This window comes from Scylla paramamosain, chromosome 9 (genome assembly GCF_035594125.1).
Source record: "Scylla paramamosain isolate STU-SP2022 chromosome 9, ASM3559412v1, whole genome shotgun sequence".
NCBI lineage: Eukaryota > Metazoa > Arthropoda > Malacostraca > Decapoda > Portunidae > Scylla > Scylla paramamosain.
Window position 1 is genome coordinate 23,387,501 of NC_087159.1, and position 22,503 is coordinate 23,410,003.

General features: G+C 40.2%; 2 protein-coding genes and 2 long non-coding RNA genes across 19 annotated transcripts in view; 1 reads left to right on the forward strand and 3 right to left on the reverse strand.

Moving 5' to 3' along the window:
• LOC135103722 (RING1 and YY1-binding protein A-like) overlaps positions 1-1,542 on the reverse strand; it is an 82,473-nt gene extending 80,931 nt beyond the window's left edge. For 2 of the 7 annotated variants that reach the window (XM_064010355.1, XM_064010353.1), the window contains exon 1: positions 1,390-1,512. In XM_064010355.1, the coding sequence (XP_063866425.1) occupies positions 1,390-1,415 (26 nt within the window). In that variant the 5' untranslated portion in view covers positions 1,416-1,512. Of the gene's footprint in view, positions 1-275; positions 521-1,389 lie in introns of those variants that run through there. The other 5 variants (XM_064010354.1, XM_064010357.1, XM_064010358.1 and 2 more) reach the window with 5 other exon arrangements.
• Positions 1,543-2,933: 1,391 nt separating this feature from the next.
• On the reverse strand, positions 2,934-6,232 carry LOC135103724 (uncharacterized). Its single transcript, XR_010270186.1, has 2 exons — positions 5,816-6,232; positions 2,934-4,575 (listed from the first exon to the last, which is right to left on the reverse strand). It is a non-coding gene; the product is annotated as an uncharacterized LOC135103724 (long non-coding RNA).
• Positions 6,233-12,723: 6,491 nt separating this feature from the next.
• LOC135103723 (uncharacterized) lies at positions 12,724-15,242 on the reverse strand. 2 transcript variants are annotated; one of them, XR_010270185.1, is made up of 2 exons: positions 13,290-15,242; positions 12,724-13,202 (listed from the first exon to the last, which is right to left on the reverse strand). It is a non-coding gene; the product is annotated as an uncharacterized LOC135103723 (long non-coding RNA). The 2 variants fall into 2 exon arrangements; XR_010270184.1 differs by having other exon boundaries at positions 12,724-13,222.
• Positions 15,243-16,272: 1,030 nt separating this feature from the next.
• LOC135103726 (zinc finger C3HC-type protein 1-like) overlaps positions 16,273-22,503 on the forward strand; it is a 111,540-nt gene continuing 105,309 nt past the window's right edge. For 5 of the 9 annotated variants that reach the window (XR_010270187.1, XM_064010379.1, XM_064010375.1 and 2 more), the window contains exon 1: positions 18,956-19,163. Coding sequence is in view for 4 of the 9 variants with exons in the window: in XM_064010375.1 (XP_063866445.1) it covers positions 19,078-19,163 (86 nt within the window). In the remaining 5 variants the exon portion in view is untranslated. The other 4 variants (XM_064010376.1, XM_064010381.1, XM_064010378.1 and 1 more) reach the window with 4 other exon arrangements.

The following is a 22,503-nucleotide window of genomic DNA, read 5'->3' on the forward strand; positions in this document are numbered from 1 at the left end:
TCAGTGATCTTGAAAGTAAAGATTACTTTTCCAAGACTGAAAAGGCTAGACTTTTTTCAGTCTAGAGCAAACTCCCAAAGAATAGCATTTCAGTGGTTAATTTTACAGGGGAAATTATCACAAAAACACAAAAAAAGTTTTTCTGTTTGATTTATGTGTCTTCATCTAAGCATTACCAAATCAAGGTGGCCCACATCAGGACTTGGCTTGAAATAAAAAAGCATTTAGTATACGGGGAATTGATTAATGGAACTCCTGCTGTACATCTTACCTACCTTAAAAGCTTGAAGGCACCTTTGATAAGCTTGTGTCTGATTAAAGTAGAGTGTGGTTTACATGTTGACAGGGTCAGGTAGCCCACCAGGATACATGGTAAGAATCCGGTGGCCAGTCTCTCTCTCTCTCTCTCTCTCTCTCTCTCTCTCTCTCTCTCTCTCTCTCTCTCTCTCTCTCTGGCCACGGCATAAAAAAATTGAAAAAAGCTCACTGAATTTGCCACTTGCATAAACTTGATTACAAAGATGATTACAAAGATTTAAAGAAAGTTGGCCAATTTTGTTTCCCCACCCAAAAACCCTATTTTTCCAAAGTCAAGCTTGTTGTGCACTGGAAAACAGTGAAGAAAAATGAAACTTTAAAAAGCTGCAGTTTTACGAATCTGACAAGCAGTGTGAACTACAATTATACTTAAAAAAATTTGTCAGGCTTGCCTAGCCTATTTCTCTCCTTTTTCGAAGGGCATTTAACTTGTTCTGACTTCAGGAAATATTTGTTAATTAATATAATTAGATTTTGTTTCCACATTCTTGTTCAACTTACTGTACGTTTGTTTTTCATTTACGGCTTATGTAGCTATTTTCTCATATTTAGCGTACCTAATCACCTGTGCTTGCTCGGTCTTCCGCATAGGTACATTTAACACTATCCTAACTCATCACACGGGCTGAATGGCTAAGTCAACCAGTTTGTCATCCAGTGGAAAAAAAAAGATAAATAAATAACAGAAAGAGATAAATAAATCCCGTTCCACAAAGCCTGTCCTGCCTGGACCACATCGGCCTGACAGCACCTCACCAACCCGACTATTCAAAATTCTTTTCTTAGAAAAAACTTGCTTTACTTTCTCAGCCATGACGGAACAAATGAGTGACAAGTCGCACATCACCATCTTAAACCCAAAAAAAAGATTCATCGCATTTACGGTTGAAGCAAATACTTTACAAAGATTCCTTGATAAAAATGCACGCAGAGAAAAAGAAAAGCAGGTTATCCCTTTGTCAGGAGCCAGGCGTTCAACAAGCTCTAGCACGTCATCTTAATATTATGGGAGTTCTCTTGCACCTGAAATAAGCTACATTTACGATTTTGGCTTGAAGTATGAAGACTAACCTGCTAGGACTCTTTTTATGGTCCATATCTCGCTGCCAGGACAGCAGACACCGACCCGCCACGGCCACTGGTTCCAATACTCTCTGTCACACTGGCGGCAGACTCTCGCGCTGCCGCGCACCGTTGTCTTGCTAGGTTATAATGTAGCAAGTTAAGACATTTTAATTTTATGAACCTATTGGACACATACACACACACACACACACAATATATATATATATATATATATATATATATATATATATATATATATATATATATATATATATATATATATATATATATATATATATATATATATATATGTGTGTGTGTGTGTGTGTACAGCTATATTTACTTAGTTGCACTTTGTAGGAAAAGAGCTATGCTCGTTCTGTCCCATCTCCTTATCTCCATATATTTTGTGTGTGTGTGTGTGTGTGTGAGATGGGAAGTTCTGCATTTTGTATCTTCTTAAGGACTTATCTCTTTATTCCTTAAAATTGTCCGATTCTCTTTCGGGTGCTGTGTGATGGCATCTTTATAGTGCCTGCCAAATTGCGATTTCCGTGACCCTCCTTCAGTAGACGTCGGTATTGACACAAACCCTGGCCACTGTCTGAACGGGAACAGTGAGTGCCCCCAACGATACAATTCTACCATAGCAGCATATATACGAAGGGCACTCACCACTCATTGTAGCACGTGGAATCAAGTCCATCAAAAAATTGAACGCTTTACACGTTCTGATAAACAACGGGTTCAACAAGAGAGACATCCAAAACAAAGAGGATTATGGACCACTGGCATCAGGGAGGAGAAGGTGCAATGAAGAAAACCATCGGCTTTATTCTACAGGGCACAGTACACCAGCTCCTACAAAAAAAAAAAAAAAAAAAAAAAGTTATGAAGCAAATATTGAAAAAGAACATCACACAAATTGATCCTCAAAAACGCCAGAACTTGGTCATCTACCGTAGAAAAAAATAAATAAAATAAATAAATAAATACTCACAAACAGGCCCAGCAAGACGAAGGGGCAACTTCAGCAATCACATGTCCTCTAGAAGAAAACAAGTCACAGCTAACAAGAAAAATATTAGAAAACAGCAATCATAGGCGTCTTCTTTAGTTCTCATAAGGGGCCCCTTTCACACTAGGCAACTGCAAGCAACCAGTGACTGTCACCGAGTTGTGGAATCCTTCTCATCATCTCATTAGTCGAAAGAATGGCATCAATGGAGGAGGTGCTTCTGTTGGCTTTGCTGATCAAGAAAAAGAACAATGCATATGCATGAGATGTTATCATCAAGAATAGACAGAGATTTACATCATACACTTTAGTGATTTATGTGATGATAAGAAATTCTTTAATTATTTACGTATGAGCAAGCCTTCATTTGAGGAGTTTCTCAGCCTCATCGAGAAAGACATCATAAGGAGTGACACAAAGATTAAACGAAGCATAAGGCCAGATGAGAAACTTGCTGTGACTTTAAGGTAAGGTATGCATATTTAAGTAGCTAATCTAGTTTGCTAGGATACTTTAACTGAAATACTGGGCTTCCTTTTGGTAATTTTATTTTCTTCAACGTACAGTATTTATGTAATTACTATGGAAATCCATGTGAGGCTCACTGGTCGAAATTAATAAAGTCATCATTTACGCTGCTGACTTCCGAATAGGTAGGTGACGAAGGTGATGATGCTGGTGTAGGAGTTGACTGCACAAGAGCACTTCTGTTGGCTGCTGCGCATAGTAAGGTAGATGTGTCGGATGATAAACAGGGAGTGTTGGATATTGATACTGTGGCAGTTATTAGTAAATTTGTTGAGCTTGCGCGATGGTAGTCATGATATGTTATTTTACTTGAAGCTTTCTGTCTGCAGGTACCTTTTGAAGTTCTGATACAAGGGATAGTAAAGGTGCATACACACTGCGCTGATGTTTCGTGTTAGCACGCCATATGACGTGTTAACACGTGTTAGCAAAAAATCTGGAACAGGCGTTCTCATAATGAAGTTCACACTGGTCTGATATGTCGCGTAACACGTCAGCTGACGTGTTACGCGACATAACATGCATCAACACGCATCAGATCAAATTCAAAACTCCCAGATATTCGTCAGAAGGAAATCTGCGTCAGATAGGTGTAGGCGCATATTATTGTATAGTGTTTTGATATTATTCAATAGTGTTTCGAAGTCCTACAGGAACGGAGGCAGTATATTTTTCTATGTAATATCTTACATATCTATGTGTTTCATGTACCTAATTAGCTGAAAATAATATTAAGACATAATTGTGTAAGTTTTACTCACCTCAAGCATACAGCAAGTCTCTCTTCTGCTGCTATACATTTCTTTAGTTGAGTGTTGGATTTTGTAATTGCTGGTTTTATTATGTCTAAAAGGTTGTAGAACTCTTCTTTTGTCATCCTAAAGTATATAACAAAACGATCTTCCTGTGACAGTAGCTGGGGAAATAGGTGATGAAACTCGCCCAAACTATCCCTTTCGGCGTTTATCACATTTGTTTGAGTTTTTTCTCCAGAAGTAGCAAGCGCTATAGCTATTGCTACTAACTGCTCCTCTTCTTCATCGAGTTCATTTAACATTTTCATTCATTTTCAATTTTTACAACACAAAATTGGAGGATAAGAAAGAAAGAACGTGCTCACTCCACAAAAAATCAAATCTTTCTGACGTAACATGCATCAGATAAATAAAAACGTCGTTGTGTTATATGATGCAATCTGTTGCTGTGTTGACACGTCACATGGCGTGTTAACACGAAACATCAGCGCAGTGTGTATGCACCTTAAGAACAACGGTTACTTATCCTCGTTTGTTTCATCGGATGGCTGTTGATTTTCGCGAAGAATTTTGCTCTTCAAGACTTGAATCAGTTAATCATCATTGTTTTTCTTCATCCTAGAGTGTTTAGGACGTTTCTCAGTCTCCGACTTCCCTTGGAGTCTCCATATCACCCTTTTGTACGCCATCATTTTCAGCATCCTCATCATTGTTTCCATCCATAATACTAGCGGTTCGTTTGCACACCGTTTCAAGGAAACGGAGGATTTCAAAGTAAGCATACTGCTTCCGTCCACTTACATCTGACCCACTCTTCTCAATTCTTTTTCTTCATAAGCTCTCTGGTGTAACAGGCACGAATTCCCTTCTACCTCTTCTGGACATGAGTAGCTGAAACAAGGAAAAATAATATTTAGTATTAAATATGATAAATATAAATCTAGTTTAGGAGTAAATTTAATGACATTCCTATGTAGACAGAAATAGCCTATCCGAGTGTACAAATATGTGTAAGCCTGGTATATGATTTATTACAAGCTTTATTTTGTTGTTACAGGTACTTTGACTCCGGAGCAACTATGACTGATCTACACTACCAGTACAGACTAGGCATATCTACGATCTCTACCATCATACGGCAAGTCTGCAAGGCCATCTGGAAACAAGTGAAGCCAATTTCTTTTCCTCAACTGACAAAACAATTCTGGATGGAAATTGCAACCCAGTTTTGGGAGAAAACTAATTTTTCTAATTTGCCTTGGTGCCTTGGATGGAAAACATATCAGGGTAATCAAGCCAGTGGTTCATTGTACTATAATTACAAAAATTATTGTTCAAATTTGCTTCTTGCTTTGTGTGATGCATCATAAATTTCCTCTTAATTGATGTGGGTGCGTATGGAAAGTCCTCAGATGCAACCGTGTTCAAAGATAGTGTATTTTTCAAGAGACTTGCAAACGAAACCCTCAACATTCCTCCTGCAATCGAATCCTACTCTGGGTTTGAGACATCTATGCCTTTCGTATTTGTGGCTGATGAAGCTTTTGGCCTCACTCAACAAATAATGCGGCCATATGCTGGGAAGTTTTTGAGTGAAAAGAAACGCATATTTAATTACAGACTTTCACGGGCTCGCAGATATATTGAATGCTCATTTGGAATATTTGCAAACAAATGGCGCATCTTCCATCGCCCACTCAACGTAGAGTGCAGAAAACATCGTCAAAGTGTGCTGTGTTTTGCATAACTTTGTTCGAGCAAGAGATGGCGTTCAAATTGAGGATACTTTGACAGTTGAAGGGCTCTTTGAACTGGAGTCTGCAACAGGGTCATCCTCAAGACTTGCCAGCAACCTGAGAGATAAATTTGCCGACTACTTTGTAGGTGACAAAGGTGCAGTTCCCTGGCAACGAGATCATATCTAGACAGAAATGAGGTGATGTGGTTGGTGATATAAAGGTGTGGTGGTGTAGGTGAAGAGAATGCTGGTGGTGGTGGTGGTGGTATTGGTGGGACGGCATGTGTGGCGGTGGTGGTAGTGGGGATAACACGTGTGACGTGTTGATATGAGGGTGTTGTGGTGTACTTCTGTATAAATATACATATGAACTGGTGTTTGTTTTCAACTCACCTATTTCATTCTTCTCAGCTGGAGATTTCCCTTCAAAGTCGGGAATGAAGTGCATAATAATTTCACTCCACGCGTTCCTCTTTTCATTCTTGTTGCTATATTGGTCAGTGGATGAATCCCAAACTGCTGGGTGTTTTTCCACTTCGTGAATGAAATCTTGTGTTAATTTTCTCCAACACCTTCATCCCCTCCATCTCGCACGTTCTTCCCTGTGCAAAGCTGGCAGGCCACTGAGAAAAGTGACAGATTAGAACGAAAGTTGCGCCACACGGTAGCTTAGTATGAAAGCTCCCATTTGAAACAGTGCCCAACGGTCGATGACGGCAACTGCCAGTGACGGTCACTTGTTACCAGAGCGGGCAACAGCCATAGCCTGTTGCGCAACCGGACAACCGCAGTGACGTAGTGTGAAAGACTCAATTTAAAATAATGGTAGGCAAATAGTGACCGTCACTAGTGACGGTCACTAGTTGCCTAGTGTGAGAGGGGCCTAGATTTTTAGCTCCTCGGAGCTCCGCCCACTAGACCACTGAAGAACAGAGCAGCAGAGTTGCCTGGCGTGTTATCCAAAGAAAAAGTGTTGTACAGTTCATTGGCAATGTGTCCCTCAAAGAGACCGCAACAGCCTTAACCACTCACTGCTTGAAGTTTGTGGTATTTAGAAGTTAATAGCTGGTCTTCCAAGCCTTGTGATATTGTCAGTTGAATAAAAGTAATCATTTGGAGTCGATTCTTTCCTTTTTTTTTTTTTTTTTGAAGGAGAGAAACAGACACATTGGTTATTCTTGTTCAATGGTTGTTACATTTAAAGAACAGGCATATAGTAATATGCCGTAGCCTGGTGGACATTCTGGGTGAAAATAATGCCTGATGTTGGCCAAATATGACTACCAAAACTTGATGCATGGAACTGGAAATATAGCAGTTATAGAATGAAATGTCAAAGCATCTCTTTGCTGATATTTTCACACTATTTCTACGTTTTGGGTGTGTTTCATCTTTTACATATCCTTATTTATTATCTTAGTCTATCAAGACAGACTGCAAGTATTATAATATAACGAAATATGGTCTATTATTAGCGATTATGGAGTAAGGAAAAACTGTGATGTAGGGATCATGTCTAACAAAGCAAAGAATCAGCTCTATATGATTATTTTTTATTCAAATGGCAATAGGCATCTTCTTCAGTTCTCACAAGGGCTTCGAATTTTAGCTCCTCGGAGCTAAAATTCGCTTGACCACTGAAGAACACCCACTTGACCACTGAAGAACAGGCCAGGGAAATTGCCTGACGTGCTGCCTAAGGTGATAGAGTCTGGCATGGAGGCGTACATTCTTCACTCTTTTTCTCGTCCTAAACCTTCTAAACCTTGGTTAAACACAGCTTGTTCTCGTGCTATACATGATAGAGAGGTAGCCCACAAAATGTACTTAGCCTTCCATCACCAGAATCTCATGCACTTTATATTTTTTGCCCGGAACCATGCCAAGTCTGTTCTCCAACTAGCCAAAAACTCCTTCATTAACAGAAAGTGTCAAAACCTTTCAAGATCTAACTCTCCTCGTGACTTCTGTCATCTAGCCAAAAATATCTCCAATAACTTTGCTTCTTCTTCTTTCCCTCCTTTATTTCAACCAGATGGCACCACTGCTATCACATCTATTTCTAAAGCTGAACTCTTCGCTCAAACCTTTGCTAAAAACTCTACCTTGGATGATTCTGGGCTTGTTCCTCCCTCTCCTCCACCCTCTGACTACTTCATGCTACCTATTAAAATTCTTCGCAATGATGTCTTAAGAGGAGGAGGCAGTAAACACCTGCCGAAACGATAATTACTCCCAGTGAGGTCTAAAGCACTGTTCAGGGGGTGCTGTGAACTTATCATTAAACCCAGCTGTGACCTCACTGAACGTTTCCCTTTGTGTCTCACAACACAAGGGGGCAGTCACAGTCTGCACTCTAAAGACAACTCTCTTCCTCCTCACAAAACTACAAGCACCTAATAACACACACACCCTTCACCCAAAAATTTTAAAATCATGGCGACTCCTACACCAGCCTCGGAGTCCCCATCTGGGGAGGGGACCATAAATATCCCCAGGTCGGACTGCCTTTCTGTCGACGACCCTAAGTGTCTTGACACCCCCATCAACTTTTTCTTCATTAACTTCTGCAACATTCGCGGTCTAAGATCTAATTTTCAATCTGTAGAACACCACCTCTCCTCTTCTAAACCTCATCTTCTTTTCCTCACTGAAACTCAGGTGTCTGAGGCAACTGACAGTAGCCCCTTTTCTGTTCCCTCCTACTTTCTCTATCCTCATTTTCGATCCAAAGCTGGATGCTGCGTTTATGTGCGCAATGACTTAACCTGCTCTCGTGCCCACGCTCTTGAATCTTCCGAGTTTTCCACCATCTGGCTACGACTACAGAGTCACTCTCATACTAAATTTATCTGTGCTGTATACCTCTCTCCTAACTCCTCTGACTATAAGAAATTCTTTGACTACTTAACTTCCAAAGTGGAGCACATTCTGACCCTCTTCCCTTTTGCAGAGATCTCCATTCTTGGAGACTTCAATGTTCACCACCAGCTTTGGCTTTCCTCTCCCTTCACTGACCATCCTGGTGAACTAGCCTACAACTTTGCTATCCTTCATGACCTAGAGCAATTGGTGCAACACCTTACTCGTATACTCGTATACTCGTACTCGTATACGTATACTCGTATACGATCGTCTTGGAGATACGCCCAACATTCTTGACCTTTTCCTGACCTCTAATCCTTCTGCTTATGCTGTCACCCTTTCTTCTCCGTTGGGCTCCTCCGATCACAATCTCATATCTTTATCTTGTCCTATCACTCCAATCCCTCCTCAGGATCCCCCTAAGCGAAGGCGCCTCTGGTGTTTTGCCTCTGCTAGTTGGGGGGACCTGAGGAGGTATTTTGCTGATTTTCCTTGGAATGACTACTGCTTTCGTGTCAGAGACCCGTCTTTGTGTGCTGAGCGCATAACAGAGGTGATAGTGTCTGGCATGGAGGCGTACATTCCTCACTCTTTTTCTCGTCCTAAACCTTCTAAACCTTGGTTTAACACAGCTTGTCCTCGTCCTATACATGATAGAGAGGTGGCCCACAAAAGGTACTTAAGCCTTCCATCACCAGAATCTCATGCACTTTATATTTCTGGCCGGAACCATGCCAAGTCTGTTCTCCAACTAGCCAAAAACTCCTTCATTAACAGAAAATGTCAAAACCTTTCAAGATCTAACTCCCCTCGTGATTTCTGGCATCTAACCAAAAAATATCTCCAATAACTTTGCTTCTTCTTCTTTCCCTCCTCTACTTCAACCAGATGGCACCACTGCTATCACATCTATTTCTAAAGCTGAACTCTTTGCTCAAACCTTTGCTAAAAACCCTACCTTGGACGATTCTGGGCTTGTTCCTCCCGTCTGGCCTAAACCCTCGGAAGGCTTATGGACCTGATGGGGTCCCTCCTATTGTTCTCCGAAACTGTGCCTCCGTGCTTGCACCTTGCCTAGTCAAACTCTTTCAGCTCTGTCTGTCAACATCTACCTTTCCTTCTTGCTGGAAGTTTGCCTACATTTAACCTGTTCCTAAAAAGGGTGACCGCTCTAATCCCTCAAACTACCGTCCTATTGCTTTAATTTCATGCTTATCTAAAGTTTTTGAATCTATCCTCAACAGGAAGATTCTTAAACATCTATCACTTCACAACCTTCTATCTGATCGCCAGTATGGGTTCCGTCAAGGCCGCTCTACTGGTGATCTTCTGGCTTTCCTTACTGAGTCTTGGTCATCCTCTTTTAGAGATTTTGGTGAAACTTTTGCTGTTGCCTTGGACATATCAAAAGCCTTTGATAGAGTCTGGCACAAAGCTTTGATTTCCAAACCACCCTCCTACGGTTTCTGTCCTTCTCTCTGTAACTTCATCTCAAGTTTCCTTTCTGACCGTTCTATTGTTGCTGTGGTAGACGGTCACTGTTCTTCTCCTAAATCTATTAACAGTGGTGTTCCTCAGGGTTCTGTCCTATCACCCACTCTCTTCTTATTATTCATTAATGATCTTCTAAACCAAACTTCTTGTCCTATCCACTCCTACGCTGATGATACCACCCTGCACTTTTCCACGTCTTTTCATAGACGTCCAACCCTTCAGGAGGTAAACATATCACGCAGGGAAGCCACAGAACGCCTGACTTCTGATCTTTCTAAAATTTCTGATTGGGGCAGAGCAAACTTGGTATTGTTCAATGCCTCAAAAACTCAATTCCTCCATCTATCAACTCGACACAACCTTCCAGACAACTATCCCCTCTTCTTCAATGACACTCAACTGTCCCCCTCTTCTACACTGAACATCCTCGGTCTGTCCTTTACTTATAATCTGAACTGGAAACTTCACATCTCATCTCTAGCTAAAACAGCTTCTATAAAGTTAGGTGTTCTGAGACGTCTCCGCCAGTTTTTCTCACCCCCCCTAGCTGCTAACTCTGTACAAGGGCCTTATCCGTCCATGTATGGAGTATGCTTCACATGTCTGGGGGGATTCCACTCATACTGCTCTTCTAGACAGGGTGGAATCAAAAGCTTTTCGTCTCATCAACTCCTCTCCTCTAACTGACTGTCTTCAGCCTCTCTCTCACCGCCGCAATGTTGCATATCTAGCTGTCTTCTACCGCTATTTTCATGCTAACTGCTCTTCTGATCTTGCTAACTGCATGCCTCCCCTCCTTCCGCAACCTCGCTGCACAAGACTTTCTTCTTTCTCTCACCCCTATTCTGTCCACCTCTCTAACGCAAGAGTTAACCAGTATTCTCAGTCATTCATCCCTTTCTCTGGTAAACTCTGGAACTTCCTGCCTGCTTCTGTATTTCCACCTTCCTATGACTTGAATTCCTTCAAGAGGGAGGTTTCAAGACACTTATCCACCAATTTTTGACCACTGCTTTGACCCTTTTATGGGACTGGCATTTCAGTGGGCATTTTTTTTTTATTAGATTTTTGTTACCCTTGGCCAGTATCCTTCCTACATAAAAAAAAAAAAAAAATGCCCTTACTGGCCTAAACCCTCGGAAGGCTTATGGACATGATGGGGTTCCTCCTATTGTTCTCCGAAACTGTGCCTCCGTGCTTGCACCTTGCCTAGTCAAACACTTTCAGCTCTGTCTGTCAACATCTACCTTTCCTTCTGCTGGAAGTTTGCCTACATTCAGCCTGTTCCTAAAAAGGGTGACCGTTCTAATTATTCAAACTACCGTCCTATTCCTTTAATTTCCTGCCTATCTAAAGTTTTTGAATCTATCCTCAACAGGAAGATTCTTAAACATATATCACTTCACAACCTTCTATCTGATCGCCAGTATGGGTTCCGTCAAGGCCGTTCTACTGATCTTCTGGCTTTCCCTACTGAGTCTTGGTCATCCTCTTTTAGAGATTTTGGTGAAACTTTTGCTGTTGCCTTGGACATATCAAAAGCTTTTGATAGAGTCTGGCACAAAGCTTTGATTTCCAAACTACCCTCCTACGGCTTCTATCCTTCTCTCTGTAACTTCATCTCAAGTTTCCTTTCTGACTGATCTATTGCTGCTGTGGTAGACGGTCACTGCTCTTCTCCTAAATCTATTAACAGTGGTGTTTCTCAGGGTTCTGTCCTGTCACCCACTCACTTCTTATTATTCATTAATGATCTTCTAAACCAAACTTCTTGTCCTATCCACTCCTACGCTGATGATACCACCCTGCACTTTTCCACGTCTTTTCATAGACGTCCAACCCTTCAGGAAGTAAACATTTCACGCAGTGAAGCCACAGAACGTCTGACTTCTGATCTTTCTAAAATTTCTGATTGGGTCAGAGCAAATCTGGTATTGTTCAATGCCTCAAAAACTGAATTCCTCCATCTATCAACTCGACACAACCTTCCAGACAACTATCCCCTCTTCTTCAATGACACTCAACTGTCCCCCTCTTCTACACTGAACATCCTCGGTCTGTCCTTTACTTATAATCTGAACTGGAAACTTCACATCTCATCTCTAGCTAAAATAGCTTCTATGAAGTTAGACGTTCTGAGACGTCTCCGCCAGTTTTTCTCACTCCCCCCAGCTGCTAACTCTGTACAAGGGCCTTATCCGTCCATGTATGAAGTATGCTTCACATGTCTGGGGGGGTTCCACTCATACTGCTTTTGTAGACAGGGTGGAATCAAAAGCTTTTCGTCTCATCAACTCCTCTCCTCTAACTGACTGTCTTCAGCCTCTCTCTCATCGCCGCAATGTTGCATCTCTAGCTGTCTTCTACCGCTATTTTCATGCTAACTGCTCTTCTGATCTTGCTAACTGCGTGCCTCCTCTCCTCCCGCGGCCTCGCTCCACAAGACTTTCTTCTTTCTCTCACCCCTATTCTGTCCACCTCTCTAACGCAAGAGTTGGCCAGTATTCTCAATCATTCATCCCTTTCTCTGGTAAACTCTGGAACTCCCTGCTTGCTTCTGTATTTCCACCTTCCTATGACATGAATTCCTTCAACAGGGAGATTTCAGGACACTTATCCTTCAATTTTTTACTACCGCTTTCGACCCTTTCTATGGGACTGGCATTTCAGTGGGCTTTTTTTTTTTCGGATTTTTGTTGCCCTTGGTCAGTGTCCCTCCTACATAAAAAAAAAAAAAGAAAGAAAGTGTTATACAGTTCACTGGTAATGTAACCCTCACAAAGACAGCACCAGCCATAACCACTCGCTCCTTGAAGTTTAAACTATTTAGAAATGAATTGCTGATCTTCCAGGCATTGTGATATTGTTAGTTGAATAAAAGTAATCGTATAGGGCTGATTCTTGATTTTGTTCTGATCAAAGGAAAGAGATAGGGATACACATTGGTTATTTTTGTTTAATGGCTGTTTCATTTAAAGAACAGGCATATAGTTATATGTCGTAGCCTGGTGAAGACATTCCAGATCAAAATGATGCCTGATGTTGTCCAATATAACCTGTAAAACTTGCTGTTTGGCACTGTACATACGGCAGTTATGAAATGAAATGTCAAAGCATCTCTTTGGTGATATTTTCAAACTATTTCCGCGTTTTGGGTGTTTCATCTCTTATATATCCCTATTTATTATCTTATTATGTCTAGACAGACTATAAGTATTATAGTATAACGAAATATGGTCTATTATTAGCGATTATGGAGCAAGAAGAAACTGTGATGTAGGTAGTACGTCTAGCAGCTGTTCAGGTCACGTCATCCGCAGGGGCGAGAGCAGGTTCCCTTGCCCTGCTGTTCAGATTCCGCCATGTTAAGGGAGCATTCTATCCCATGTATCACTTCTTCAGACCTGCCTTACTCCATCACCTGTGCAAATACAAGCCACACTACAAAGTATTTTAGCTTGAATTGGTTGTATTAGTCATGAGCTCACACTGCATTATGGCATTGTACCTGAACAATGATGTGTTAGAAGTCATGGCCCAAGACAGGAAGGCCCTGCCAGAATGCTGCACGCCGTTGGAAGGCTTGACTGCTCCATGCTCATTGTAAACAAATGTTACTATTCACTTTATATGAAACAATTCACGCTACACAAATTTAATAATGGTTTTCACTCATGACTGACTTGTATGCAGATAATTCTGTATGTTCGAAATTTTATTGAAAACATTACATGTACATCAGCTTATTTTCACCTGTTTGCATTGCTGCTTGCAAGTGGCTGTGTTTTTCGCTCTGCCTTGCTGCCCGCCCACAGTTATCGCAAGCCCTTGGAAAGCTTGCGGCCCTAGGTAGCTGTAAGGCCGAAGCTCCCAAGAGACTTACACGAAAGGAATGCGTCAGAAAATGCCTGTTTCTAAGGCACTTGCGAATAACTGAAGAAGACGTCTAATATTACAAGTCCTGGAAGATCAGTTATTCACTTCTAAATAGCATAAACTGCTGCTGCGGTCTCTGTGAGGGGCACGTTGCCAATGAATTGTACGACACTTTTTCCCTGGGTAGCATGGCAGGCAACTCCACTGTTCTGTTCTGTTCTTCAGTGGTCAAAAGGGCAGAACTTCAAGAAGCTAAAAATCTAAGCCTTTATGAGAAATGAAGAAGATTCCTCGAGGAAGATGAGCCAAGCTTCAACATGCAATCAGAAACCTTGGAATTCTTACCCAGCATGAGAACAGTGGCACTGCAGAACAACCAGTCACAAGCCATGACACTGCATGAGGGAGGCAGTGGGTGGCCTTAAATACCATGCAGCCACTGAGACCAGCTGCACTACAAATGGACTTTCACAAAGGCCGCATATTCAGACAAATATATAACCACTTAATAAACAACGAAATAGAATTACACGAAGTATCGAGAAGAGCAGAGGGTGGTGCAATGTTTAGAAAAATCAGCAATGACCTGAAATAGGGAAGAACCCCACCACCAAGCAAAGGCAGCAGAACAATCACAAAGCACTCAACAAAGTAATCACACACATTGAACTTAATATATATACATTTTAACAAATAACACATTCTATGCACTTACAACATAACTCAAACATGGAGATCACAGAAACATTAAATATCATACAACATAAGGTGTCTTCTTCAGTTCTCCAAGGTGCTGTCATAGGTTTTAGTGACCAGCTAGTTTTAAGTGACCAAGTGCATGTGCAGCCCTATTTTCACTGCCAGACGTATGGCTCATTTACTCCCACCCATGGCAATGCACACACTCCCTTGGATCCCCTTTTAAGGACACTTATCTAATCTAGCATTACCTGACATCTGGCAATATCTAACCTAACCTAATCTAAAAGACATGTAGCATTACCTAACCTAACCTAATCTACATGTAGCATTACATAACCAGGGGCCTTTGCCCCTGCTGAATCCACCTTAAGGACATTAATCTAACCTAGCGTTACTTAGCCTAAGCTATGTGTGTAGCAATACTTAACCTAAACAAACATTACCTAACATACATGGCATGCCTACTACTGCTGCTGTTGAATGGCGTCAGCTGAAGATGCCTGTGCATTGCCATGGCTGGGAGTGAGTGCGTTGTACATCTGACAGTAAAAATAAACCTGCGCGCGCACTTGGTCACTTGCAACTGATGGTCATTTGAACCTACTTCAGAACCTCAAAACACTCCCCAGAGTTCTGCCCACTTGACCACTGAAGAACAGACCTGCAGAGTTGCCTGACATGCTTTCTAAGGAAAAAGTGTTGTACAGTTCATTGGCGATGTATCCCTCACAGAGACCGTAACAGCCTTAACCACTCGCTCCTTGAAGTTTATGCTATTTAGAGGTAAATAGCTGGTCTTCCAAGATTTGTGATATTGTCAGTTGAATAAAAGCAATCATATAGAGCCGATTTTTTTATTTTTTCTGATCGCAGGAAAGAGACAGACACATTGGTTATTCTTCTTTAATGGTTATTAATTTAAAGAACAGGGCCTATAGCAATATGTTGTAACCTGGGTAAGATATTCTGGACCAAAATGATGCCTGATGTTGATCAAATATGACTAGTAAAAGTTGCTGAATGGTACTATACATATAGTAGTTATGAAATAAAATGTCAAAATATCTCTGCTGGTATTTTCACATATTTCCGCGTTTTGGGTGTGTTCTATCTCTTAGATATCCCTGTTTATTATCCTATTCTGTCTATAGGTATCTTCTTCAGTTCTTCGCAAGTGCCTCAGAAACAGGCATTTTCCGATACATTCCTTCTAGGCAGGTCTTCTAGGAGTTTCGGAACCTTACAACTACCCTGGGCCATAAGCTTCAGGTACGTTCTTTGTGGCCCAAAACTGCATAACTAGTTATGCTATCTACGGCGCATCCGCTTCTGTGCATCAATAGGTTTGCTTCCTGAGGCAAACCTAAGCAAACCTATCCACATATAGGTTTGCCCTTTGAGCAAAACAGTTATGCTAAGAGGAAAGTGGGTGAAGATTGTGGAGATCTAGGCGGAATTTACGACAACAGGCAAATCATGCACGTTGTTTCATTAATCCTAAAGAAAAAGGTGACCAAGAATGTATGATGTGAAGCCTTAAAATGACATTTATAGGAAACATATCCTATGGGAAGTATGCTGTTCTATCTTGTTTAAAAAATTAGCTCTGCTGAAATTATTCCAGGTGGCATGACCATCAATATCTTTGTGCACTCAATCAAGGAAATAAGTTTTCTATTGAGATCTGAAAATATTTGAACTAAAAATACAAAAACTGCAAAAATGTCCGTATGGCACCCCTCGTATCCCTGACTTGAAGTTTATAATATCATTGTCTTTCATAATGCAATGCAAAAACACCATGACTTGCAAGAGACATAAAAACATATCAAATAAATGTATCTTGTTATATGTAATATCAAGTAGATATGATAATAATTTTAAAATGAGGAGCAGTGAAAACAACGAACGAACACGATATCATCACTCCAGACATCAAAGACAAGTAGAATTGTTGGGATGTGAAGGAGCTTAAGGCGAGCAGGCAAGCAGGTGTTGGTGACTGATGCTGCTGATGATGGTGACACTAGACAAGTGCCTCCATTAATGTATGTACTGAACTAAATATTATATGTCTGGCAGTAATGTCAGCGTGTTGTTGGCTGTATTTTGTGGGAAGAGCTTAGGAGCATAATTGGTTATGCGGTTTTTGGGCCACCAAGAACGAGCCTTTTCTAAGATCACTCGGGAATCGAGGGCAGAAATGGGCAGGTGTAGTAGGTTAATTGACCAGCTAGTTTCAAGTGATCAAGTGCGCGCACAGCCTCATTTTTACTACCTAACGTACGACGCACTCTCCCGACCACAGCAACACATCACGTCTCCAACCGATTCTATTCGTCAGCAGCATTAGTAGGCATGTCATGTAGGTTAGGTAATATTAGGTTTAGGTTAGGTTAGGTATTGCTGCACGTCATTTAGGTTAGGTAATGGTTGGTTAGATTAGTGTCCTATTATCTTAAAATCTGAACTATTTCGTAGTACTGAATAATCCATACCTAATACGTGAATTCCAATAAAAAGTAAAACGAATTGATATATTAAAGAGAAACTGTGTGATGTGGCATAATGGCTAATGGATCTCGGCCACCGCCTACACGTTCTTCTGAGAATAAAATGAGAGTCCTTAAGAGAGGGTGCAGGGAAGGCAGCAGGGCGAAGGGAAAAAAGACAGCCACTCGTGTGTAGTGATGCAAACATTTTAAGGGAAAACAAGCCAATGTGAGTGTATTGTTTTCAATAAAATCTCAAACATACAGTTATCCGCATGCAAGTCAATCATGAGTGAAAACCATTATTAAAACTTTTTTTTTTTTTTTATGTAGGAAGGACATTGGCCAAGGGCAACAAAAATCCAATAAAAAAAATATGCCCACTGAAATGCCATTCTCATAAAAGGGTCAAAGCAGTGGTCAAAAATTGATGAATAAGTGTCTTGAAACCTCCCTCTTGAAGGAATTCAAGTCATAGGAAGGTGGAAATACAGAAGCAGGCAGGGAGTTCCAGAGTTTACCAGAGAAAGGGATGAATGATTGAGAATACTAGTTAACTCTTGCGTTAGAGAGGTGGACAGAATAGGGGTAAGAGAAAGAAGAAAGTCTTGTGCAGCGAGGCCGCGGGAGGAGAGGAGGCATGCAGTTAGCAAGATCAGAAGAGCAGTTAGCATGAAAAATAGCGGTAGAAGACAGCTAGATATGCAACATTGCGGCGATGAGAGAGAGGCTGAAGACAGTCAGTTAGAGGAGAGGAGTTGATGAGACGAAAAGCTTTTGATTCCACACTGTCTTACCAGAATTATTTCAAATTAAGTGTATAGTAACATTTCCTTACAATGAGCATGAAAATTTGTCATGAAGTAGATATAAGCAAGTGTACCTTTAAAGGAATCTATTTTCTACAATGACTTATTTTATTTATGTATATAGGATAAACTATTTAATCCTATTGTAAGAGGATCGAGTAGTATCATGCTTGTTACAAAGGATTTATCAAGCCTTCCAGCGGCGTGCGGCATTCTGGCAAGGCAGATAAAGCCTTTCTGTCTTGAGTCACGACTTCCAGCACATCATTGTGTTATGGTTCAATGTCGTAATGCAGTGTGAAGTCATGATTGATACAATCAATTCACGCTAAAATGCTCTGCAGAGTGGCCTGTATTTGCACAGGTGATGAAGTAGGACAGATTTGAAGAAGCGATACACGAGATAAAATGTTACCTTAACATGGCAGAATCTGAGAAGCCGGGAAAGGGACCTCGCTCTCGCCTCTGTAAATAACCTGTGACCTGGACAGCTGCTAGACGTGCTCCCTACATCACAATATAACGAAATATTCCGTTTTATTATAACATATTGCAGTCTGTCTAGACAAAGATAATAAACATGGATATCTAAGAGATGAAACGCATCCAAAACGCGGAAATAGTATGAAAATACCAGCAAAGAGACGCTTTGACATTTCATTTCATAACTGCTGTATGTACAGTACCATTCAGCAAGGTTTACTAGTCATATCTGTGGAACATCAGGCATCATTTTAACCCGGAATGTCTTCATCAGACTAAGGCATATTACTATATTCCTGTTCTTTAAATGTAACAACCATTAAACAAGAATAACCAATGTGTCTGCCTGTCCCTTTCCTTTGATCAGAAAAAGAAGCGGCTCTATATGATTACTTTTTTTCAGCTAACAATATCAGCTAGTCACTTCTAAATAGTATAAACTTCAAGGAGCGAGTGGCTCAAATCCCAACAAAAAAGTACGAAATGATACAAAAGCCTATATACAACCAAAGAATAAAAAAAAAAAAAAAAATTGTGGAGCAAACAATATATATATATATATATATATATATATATATATATATATATATATATATATATATATATATATATATATATATATATATATATATATATATATCATTAATTCCTTGTGTCATGCAAATGCACACCTTCCATTTATCGTAGATAACTGTATTCATTGATTTGTTATTTATTCGATTAAGGAAATTATTTGTAGATGTAAAACTCAAATAGGTGTGCGAGAGTCTCGTGTTCAAAATTTTGGATTCACCATTTAGAGCAAGGTGAGGGCAAGGAAGCTACGTTTGAAAGCAGTGTGGCGGTGGTAGGCAGGGATGGTGGAACAGCTTACGCTGAAGTCTAGCAGTGTTCTCAAAACCCAGTGATTGTTTTCGTAAGGTTCCGACGTCTTATGAAACTAATGATGGAGACTTCGAGCTCTGTAAGAAGCAAAATTGAGAAAATATCGCATCTCTTGGGGGAAATAATCCCCATGAGGTAATACTTGGTGATGTGTGTATTGTTTAGTGAGAATATGGTGTGTTTGGCGGCTGGAAAACGGTGCTCATGTACTTGTATCAAAATTGAAATGTAGTGGTTGAAAAATCAGTCTCTGTATTAAAGGCTGAATATTTAAATGTTAGTCAAGTGGTCATATATGTATGTTATTTTTTGACTTGGAAACGCAATTTCAGCATGTTTTCATCAGAATCTGGGAGCAGGATACGAGATATGTACAGGCCAAAGTTAACATTATAAGATTGTTCCAACCACATTTGAAATAGAGATGGAAATCCGCATTTTATTTATCTCTAAAGATTGATTTCGTTTATTAGTAACTCATTTCAAAATCAGTAAGAAAGAAGTAAGGCATTGAAGTAAGCTCCACTTGGTTAACTCTGTATTCTTTCACCAGTCTCAACATGGCTTTACTTACACTTCTCATCAGATAGAGCTCATTCAGAGTTATTTGAACTCAATATATACCACCACAAATTATTTAAAATGTTGACAGCAATTTTTTAAGTTTTGTTAGGTTACTTGTTATTTTACTTGCTACTTGGGTGTTATTGTATAAATGCACCAGTCGGCAAAAAAAAAAAAAAAGTTCATTGAAGTACTTGGGTCACATATAACACAGTGGTGTAAATTTTTATCATATTTATTGTCAAGTTGTCAAGGTAGGTTAAGTTGGTTTGGTTTGGTTAAATTAGGTTTAGTACGGTTTGTTTAGGTTAGGTTTATTTAGGTTTAGTTGAGCTCCATTTTTTTCAGCATCATGCTTGAGGATGAAACTACATTTTTCTGGTAGATTTTTGCTTGTTTTCCTTGCAAATAATTAGTTTATGTGTGTGAGCAGGTATTAAAAAATAAGTGATTTGCACCAGAAACATTTACTAGATTCATTCAAAGCACATCAAAATTTACCAGAAAATTGTAGTTTTGTCTGAAAATGTTATAAGGGTGCACTTACATGAATTTGTCACTACTTGTAGGTGTTCATTCTAGGCCCTGCTTCATCACAATGTGGTGCTCTGCATGACCTCTCTCAGTGATATTACACACAATAATTACTCCTAATTGTCAAATCATCCATGTTGTAACACTTCAGAGAACAGGGAAGTTTTAAGGTTTTACTTAAAAAATCCCCAAATTTATGCTGTTCTTGACATTTTGTGGTTGACTATTAAAAGAGTCTTGGTGCACATCTTGTAAAAGCGCTAAATTCCACAGTCAGATTGCTTTGTCCAGTCTTAGTTGTCCATCACTATGTCTTAGCACCATGGGGACATCTAAGTGAAAGTTTAGTAACATGTCTTTTAAATATTCTGGTTTCCCAAATTTCAAAGCTGGGAAGGTCATGACAAATTTTATGAATAATTCTGGCTAACCATTTCTTACCTGGTATTCTTATCCGGTTGGCTACTCTATCATTTTCATTAGTATGGCTTGTGAATACTGACTGGTATAATGATTTAAATTGATACCCTTCAGAGCAGCCTACATCTGTAGGCACGCCAGTCTCTTGCCTGGTATTAGATAAGACTATTAAAGTCGGCTGGAAAGAGGGGCTGATTTTTGTGCTTTAAGCAGAAATTACACAACTGGAAACTATGCTGGCACTGTTAATCTGTATAGTCAAAGAGGATATGATTTAGGTGAGGGTGTAGGTACTTTTAAGTGATGCAATGGAGTCACCTCCAACAGCACTATCAGGTAGGGAGTTCCAGAGATCTATGCATCTTGGATAAAAAACCTGTCTTCACTCTGCTGATACATTGGGCTTGGCAGTTTTGAATTGATGACCTCTGGTGTGAGTTAATGGAGGGACTGTAAATAGGTCATGTGGTAGTATTGCTTAGTGGTGGTGAAAAATCTTCCAGTATTTGATGAGATCAGCTCTAATAATTCTTCCCTGCATGCAGTACAAGTTGAGGAATTTCAAGCAGTTGGCATAGCTTAGTTTGGATAGGCCACCGATTTGTTTGTCCACTTCCATTGCACAGATTCAAGAAGTTTCAGGTCGCAGTGGTACCTTGTGTTCTATACTAGATCCAAATTCCAACAGTGGCCTCATGTAGGATGTGTAGAGTTACCATAAAGTCAGAGTAGGTTGTTGGCCAGTCCTGCTTTCTTACCAATAATTCTCACATGGGCATGGAATTTCAGAGAGATGTCTACTAGTATACTTAAGTCTTTATGTGAAGTTTCTATTGAAAGATGTGTTGTTCATGTGGTAATACTGGTGTGGGTGCATAGCTTCCCAGTCTACAGTACCTCAATGGCAATGCAACACTACAAACTTTTCTGGATTAAATTGAAGGCCCTATGACTTGGCAACTTGATATAAAGCATTAATATCTTTCTGGAAGATGTTCAGGTCAGCAGCCAGGCATGAATTTGATTCCCTACACACCCTTAAGTAAATCAGCATAGATCATAAAATTTGCATTCAGAATGGATGTATGAAGGTAGATAGTTGATGTATATGTATACAAGAAGAAGATAGGGACCCAGAATGGAGCTCTGAGGAACGCCACCGAGAACATCCCTTGAAGAACTAGCACAGCCAGACACAGATACATACATAGTGCAACCTGTCAGGAAATCTGAGGTCCAAGATATGAGAGGATCTCCCACCCCAAGAAGATGCAACTTTTCAATGAGTATAGCATGATTGACAACATCAAATACTTTACTGAAGTCGAACAGGACAACATCAACTACATATCCTGCATTCTGCCAAGTGGTAACATCATTGTATACAAGCAGCAATTGGTTGTCAACAATCCTATTTTATCTAAATCCATACTGGTCATCTGACAACAAGTTGTTGATGTCCAGGAAATGGTATGATTCTTTTGCAGTTATTCTTTTGAGTGCTTTGCAGCAGACAAAAGTCAGACTAATAGGTTTATAATTCTTGAGTCCTTCTTAAATATGGGTATGATCTTGAATTCTTTCTAGGCCTGGGGTAATTTCCCAGTGCTGATAGACGTTTGAAATATCAAAACCAGTGTAAGAGCCAGAGCTGGGCATGATTTCAAAAGTCAGGGGTGCAGACCATCTGGGCCCGTACTGGCATTAGGGTCTGGCGATGCGAGTCTGTTGTTTACTATCTGTGGGGACACAGTTATAGTATCAAGTATGCCCTCAAATGCCTGGAAATGAATGGAAAGGAAGCATCTAGGACAAAATTGGAGTAGACAGAGAAGAAGTGTGAAGCAAAGGTGTCTGCCATCTGGGTAAAGTCTAATGTCAGAATACCATTGTCTAACCTGGTAGGTCCAACTTGAAGGTGTGCCTATTTTCTTATTTCTAGTATATTAGTGAAAAA